Consider the following 6,598-nt stretch of genomic DNA (forward strand, 5'->3'; position numbering starts at 1 on the left):
TTAGACCTGAAACTAAGTATAAAAGTCTTTTTCTTAAACACGTAGAGTTCAGTTGAGGGAATTCAGTTCAGTTGGATCTAAGATCAGTTCAGTCCTTTAATGTTGTTATCCCAATTTTTTGTTTTGTTTGAAATACAAAATCTCACTCTAAACAAAAAACACAAAGAAGGAAATTCTACTTAATTTATTAAGTAGCTACAAAATGAAAAAGAATTGATACTGCTTGTAGATCTGATATATTAGATTTAGCTTATTGTGCCATGAAATTTGGTCCTCTTTCAATACAAAAGAATAAATACTGCTTGTAGACCTGGTATATTAGATGTAGCACATGGCGCACAGGAATTTCATATGAGATTCAAAATAAAAACACGTACATTTGATCCTGTTTCAATGCCAAAGAATAGATACTTTGCTAGACCTGGTATGTAAGATGTAGTATATTCCATGATAAAAATCATGATATAGCGGTATATTCACATTGAAAACATGTATATTTGATCGTGTTTCAATCTAAATTATAGGTACTGCTTGTAGACCTGGTATTTCAGATGTAGCGCATTGCGCTCATGAAAATCATGTTAGATTCAGAATAAAAACACGTATATTTGACCCTTTTTAATGAAAAAGTTTAGAATTACCTTTTAGACCTGGTATATTAGATACAGAATATTGTGCACAGGGAAATCATGATTATTTGGTATTTATATGTACATTGGAAATACGTATATTTTATCCTGTTTCAATGCAAAAGTATAGATACTGCTTGTAGACCTGGTATATTAGATGTAGCGCATTGGGCACATAATTAACATATTAAATTCAGATTAAAACACGTATATTTGAACATGTTTGAATAAAAAAGAATAGACACGCCTTGTAAACCTGGTATTTTACATGTAGTGCATTTTATGATGAAAATCATAATATAGTGGTATATTCACATTTAAAACACGAATATTTGATTCTGTTTCAATACAAAAGTATAGATACTGCTTGTAAACCTGGTATATTAGATGTAACATATTATATATGTTGCCTTGTCGCACATGAAAATCATGTTAGATTCAGAAAAAAATACGTATATAATATCCTGTTTCAATGCAAAAGAATAGATACGCCTTGTAAACCTGGTATTTTAGATGCAGCGCATTCCATCATCCAAATCTTGATAAAGCGGTATATTCACATTGAAAACACGTATATTTGATCCTGTTTTAATTCAAAGTATAGATACTGCTTGTAGATATGGTATATTAGATTTAGCTTATTGTGTTCTAATGAAACACTTTAACAGAATATTGGGTTAGAGCACTTGTATTGTACTGATGGTAAAAGTACACTCCTGCGCTGAGCATGGAATCGCAGCGCTTTAAAGGCCATTCGTAGGCCACTGTATTTAGACATGGCTTTCTACTGGAGTAGAAAGTCTGATGTGAAACATACATAATTATAATGGGTACAATCCATTACACTCCTCACCCCTTTAGAAGACTGCTGCTTATTACTAAAAAGGATAGTTAAACATATGTATGTTAATGGAATGAATATGATAAAGAATTATTGATAAAATAGGTGTAAGTACCTTCACCATGTTGAGTACAAATTTTATGAACGTGTATGTATGGGTATTCCCTCCACCTTTACAAGAATAAGGAATCATGTATAACAATAATTAATGCATATATAGATATTCCCTCCACATGTAAAGAATATTGTATAGGGCTGTTTGACATATTTTTTCGCATTGGATTTTATCGCGCAACGCAGCATTCGAAAGTTGATTCTGTCTGCTATTACTGTATTTTGTTATTGTTGGAAATATGAAATAATTTAAAAGTTTCACTGAAAAGTTAGTGTTTCGTTTCACGTTATTCGTTATATTTTTTTTGTGTTAGTGTAAAACTATGTCATGTGTTCCGACTATGCCATTGGATTCGTAACTAAAATAGGCCTTTCAAAAAGGGCCCTTGGTGAAGGGCTTCCAAGTGGTTTTCATAACTTTTGGTTTCGACCAAATAGATGAATATGTCTGGGGGAGAAATTTTGGGAAATATTGGGCAATAATCTAATTCGTGTTTCTACATAGAATTGGGAATTGAATGGGGACACTCACTATTTAACAATTTTAACTTATCTAAGTAACGAGTTTTCGCATCACTTACAGGTCCATTTGCATAGTTGGAACACGATATAGTTTTATGCTAACACAAAAAAACAAAACGATGAATAACGTGAAACGAAACAATAACTTTTTCAGAGAAACATTTAAATTTATTCATATTTCGCACAATAACAAAATACAGTCAATACATGTGATAAAAAAGTTTAATAGCTTGAACCTTCGGTGTTTTTTTTTGTTCTAGTAGACTGCTTTCCTCCTCGGCTTAAGGGTTTAATTGCTTTTACCTCTCTCAGTTTAGTCTGATCTTCTGTTATCTTCACAATGGCTTGAAAGTCTTTTGTTTCATTCAGGATTTTGTTGATCCTTATTTTCTTTATGTTATACAAGACCATGTGTCTCAGTCCTCTATTCTATTCTCCATTGCTATTATACGCAACTCAAGCAAGTAATAATACGTGTCCGTGTCTCTAAACATTTCTTTTATTATTAGAGTAACTTATAAGGTAACAGTTCGTATTTGTCATAATCATATACAAATTCCGCCTAGTATAAGGTACTAAGCTATAATGCCTTAACAGGTTATGGGCCCAGGTTTCACGTAATGTCTAATGCAATAGTTACAAACAGTTTTAAGGACGTGAGCCATTTACCAAAATTAAATGGCCTGAACTTCACGGAATGGAAATATGAATTTCAAAACATGATGGAACAACTCGGCCTTAAGGCCTTGCTTGAAGCACCTCCCGGTGGTGTACTAGATGCTATCCCTTTGGAGGTAAATTCATGATTTTTTTTTCTTACGTGTGTTCACACTTTTTATACATTGATTCATAATTAGTGGATTATTTCGCAATTTGTTCAATCAAGAAACTTTAAAATCTGTACAAATTTGATAGTGATATCAGCATTTTAAATTCTTGATTGTGCATACATCATACCGTACTGTATATATATAACCCCAAACCACTCTATTGGAGGGTGCTCCACTAACATGTGGGGATTAGTGTAATGAAAGTTATACATCATCGTAAAGATTTTGTTTCAAATGTCTACTACGCACCCAATATGCTGGTCAGCATAAATACTTGTGATTTATTATTATTATTTTTTTTCCTTTGAAGTGTCATCACACTTTAACGAGAATTTTGCATCTCAATTAAAGGGTGTTCTCACACTCAGTTTATCCTCAAAAATCCAAATTCTCATTACTGTCTATTTTACTAGATAAGAGTTGATAACGCGGTTACTAATCAAGTGGACATCAACGCATGGAGAATGAGAGATATCACATGCAGAAACTAAATCTTGGCCACCACAGATCAAAGTCAGAAGATCTTTCTCTGTCCATGCGTTACCGCAAGAGAAATGTGGGTTAAATTGACCTCTCAGCATTCCGCTAGAGCAGATTACACCATTCATCAGAGATGGCAGGAACTCTACAATTTCAAGTACGATTCTGAAAAAAACGTTACATCCTACATTAACGGGATTTTGTCCATCGCCAACCAACTAAGAGAAATGAATGAGCCAGTTCCTGAGAGGCAAATTCTTAACAAAATCCTAGCCTCTCTTCCACCAAACTTTAGAATGGTGCGTTCCGCATCTACAGTCGTACCAGTCAACGAGAGAACTATCGATAATCTCACTCGGAGATTAGTGGCAGAAGAGAGTGTGATTGCATCATATGAGTCTGAATCAAAGAACGAGACGTCCAGGGCCTTCCGCGCTTATAACCATTCGTCCATCCGACGATCAAGAGGCGGTCACCAAGCTGGAAGAGGTGGATATCCCGGTCTTCGAGGAAACTTGCAAAATGCCAGGAGAGGAGCAGCTAATCGCTACAATACTGCATATCACCACGACCAAGGGGAGCGATCAAAATTTCAAAATCAAGAATTTGAATGTGATCTCTGTGAGGTAGACACCCACAAAACGGCAGACTGTTGGAAACTGGCAAGAGCACGAGCGATCCTAAAGGCAGGTAAGGGAGACAACTTCCCTAACATGAAAAATCAAGACTCAGCCTTTCCAGCCTCCACATCTAAAGATCAAGACCCACCACCCTCTGATCAAGAAATGTATGAAGAACAATCCAGCACCACAAAGTCATCGCATAATCAAGACTCAGCATTCCCGGCAGCAGCATCCTTTGCTGCTAGGAGCATCTTGGATTGGTTCGCTGACTCAGGAGCAACGCAATACATGACATACCACAAGTCACTATTGAAAAACTACAGGCCGGTTTCTCCAGGATCATGGACGGTGTCAGGTATTGGTGAAAAATTACTTGATGTACATGGAGTTGGAGACGCTGAAGTAATAGTAAGCGTAAATGGTGAAGAAAAAGTAGTGGTAATTCAGAAGATTTTATACTTGCCAAGGCTAGGCACCAACCTTTTCTCTATCGGGAATGCCACTGAAGATGGAATGGAGGCAGTGTTCATAGACAGCCAGGTCTATTTTTTCCGAAACGGTGAAGTAGAAATCACCGGTAAGCGCACCGGTAGGACCTTATATCATCTAAACATCAAGTCCCAACTTAATTCCAACGACACAGCCTACTCCGCTACCAAAGGAACACCTATAGATATATGGCACCAGAGGCTGGCCCATGTCAACACAAGAACCATCCGAAGAATGTTCTCTCATAATCTGGTCGATGGACTCGACCTGAATCAAAAGTGTGAAGTAAAGTCATCACCATGCTGGTGGTGTGCAAAAAGTAAAATGCACCGTGCCGTCTTCATAAGGATCCTTGTGTTTACTACCGTAACCAGCCTGGTGGTGAATTCACCATCGTCATTATATATGTTGACGATGGTCTTATCTGTAGCAATGTACCGGGCACGATAAATGGCATTTTGGAATACCTCAGCAGCCACTTTAGTGTCCGCTCACTCCCAGCCAACAGGTTCGTTGGATTAGACATATCAAGGGACAGAATCAACTGGAAAATAAACGTTAACCAGCCAGACTTCGTGAATAAAATCTTTCGACGATAAAACATGAGCGAAAGCAATCCAGTCAGCATCCCAAGCGATTCCAACTCGAGACTAACATCACAGGCTAGCAACTCAAATACCTTAGACGGGCCATATAGAGAAGCGGTAGGATCCCTGATGTACTTGATGGCCATGACTCGACCGGACATCTGCTTAGCAGTCAATCAAGTAGCACAATTTGTACAAAAACCAGAAGCAAGTCACTGGGAAGCTGTCAAGAGAATCTTCGCCTACCTCGTTAAAACTCCGAACCACGGCATATGTTTTGGAAAAGATGGAGGACCACAATTAAGTGGATACACAGACGCTGATTTTGCAGGAGACGTGACAACACGTATATCGACCACTGGATTTGTCTTTATGCTTCATGGAGGACCGGTTAGTTGGGCCAGCAGACGTCAGCGCTCAATAGCTCTATCGACAACAGATGCGGAATTCTTTGCCGTCTCAGAAGGTGCCAGAGAAGCGACATGGCTGAAACGTCTTCTAGAAGAAATAGGCATCGTAGTAAGCAAGGTGCCAATTCGGTTTGACAGCAAATGCGCGATCCAGTTGGTGTATAACCCGGAAAACACCAAAGAACTAAGCACATAGACGTAAAATATTTCTATGTGCGAGAACAACAAGAAAAGGGAGTTCTGGATATCTCCTACATTCGCACTGACGAACAACTCGTGGATATGTTCACTAAATCACTACCAAGACCACGTTTTGAAAAATTGAGAGACTTCATTGGTGTAACAATACCCATAAAATAATTATAATAAAAATCTTTTTTTTTTGCCAGGCACTCAAAATTCTGTGTAGCGGTTTAATGCTTTTAGCAGTCAATCGATGCACTTAGAGCTAGAAGTTAATATTGAATCAGACCAGGCACCTTATCGACCGCATATTAGACAAGAAGATCCCACTCAATATTTCATTTATTTATTTGTTGTATTTCATCAATTCATTGTGTTTCGTCCTCTCTCTCTCCTTTTTGTGTGTGTGATTGCCAAAGTCGTTTTGTACTTATGATAAAGCTCAACCATCACTATTAGTTGTGACCAGGTGTCAAAGTGCGCTTCTCCTCAGCAACTAAAGTAAAGTTTGCGTAAACCTATACGTACATATTCATTCTTTTGTTTCATACAGGATTCTGTTTATCCTTATTTTCCTTATGTTATATAAGACCGTGTCAATGTGTCTCAGTCCTCTATTCTATTCTCATCTGCTATTACACGCAACTCAAGCAAGTAATAATACGTGTCCGTGTCTCTAAACATCTCTTTATTATTAGAGTAACTTATAAGGTAACAGTTCGTATTTGTCATAGTCATATACAAATTCCGCCTAGTATAAGGTACTAAGCTATAATGCCTTAACAGTGCCATCCTCAATTATTTTCTCAGCTGAGGAATGGTCTTATTTTAACGAGTATTTTTTTTTTGTTTTACGTCACTTTTCTGTTTTATTTGCTTAATCTTTTTAG

The 6,598-nt window shown here is 37.2% G+C and overlaps 2 protein-coding genes across 2 annotated transcripts; both read left to right on the top strand.

Moving 5' to 3' along the window:
- Nucleotides 1-3,490: 3,490 nt before the first annotated feature.
- On the top strand, nucleotides 3,491-4,978 carry LOC123467006. Its single transcript, XM_045167067.1, has one exon. It carries the CDS (start codon nucleotides 3,491-3,493, stop codon nucleotides 4,976-4,978), a length of 1,488 nt encoding a protein of 495 aa, XP_045023002.1.
- Nucleotides 4,979-5,130: 152 nt separating this feature from the next.
- LOC123467007 (secreted RxLR effector protein 161-like) lies at nucleotides 5,131-5,721 on the top strand. The gene has a single exon (XM_045167068.1). The coding sequence runs from the start codon at nucleotides 5,131-5,133 to the stop codon at nucleotides 5,719-5,721; it is 591 nt and encodes a 196-aa protein (XP_045023003.1).
- The last annotated feature ends 877 nt before the right edge of the window (nucleotides 5,722-6,598 follow it).

The sequence above is a fragment of the Daphnia magna genome, unplaced genomic scaffold, assembly GCF_020631705.1.
Source record: "Daphnia magna isolate NIES unplaced genomic scaffold, ASM2063170v1.1 Dm_contigs132, whole genome shotgun sequence".
Lineage (NCBI taxonomy): Eukaryota > Metazoa > Arthropoda > Branchiopoda > Diplostraca > Daphniidae > Daphnia > Daphnia magna.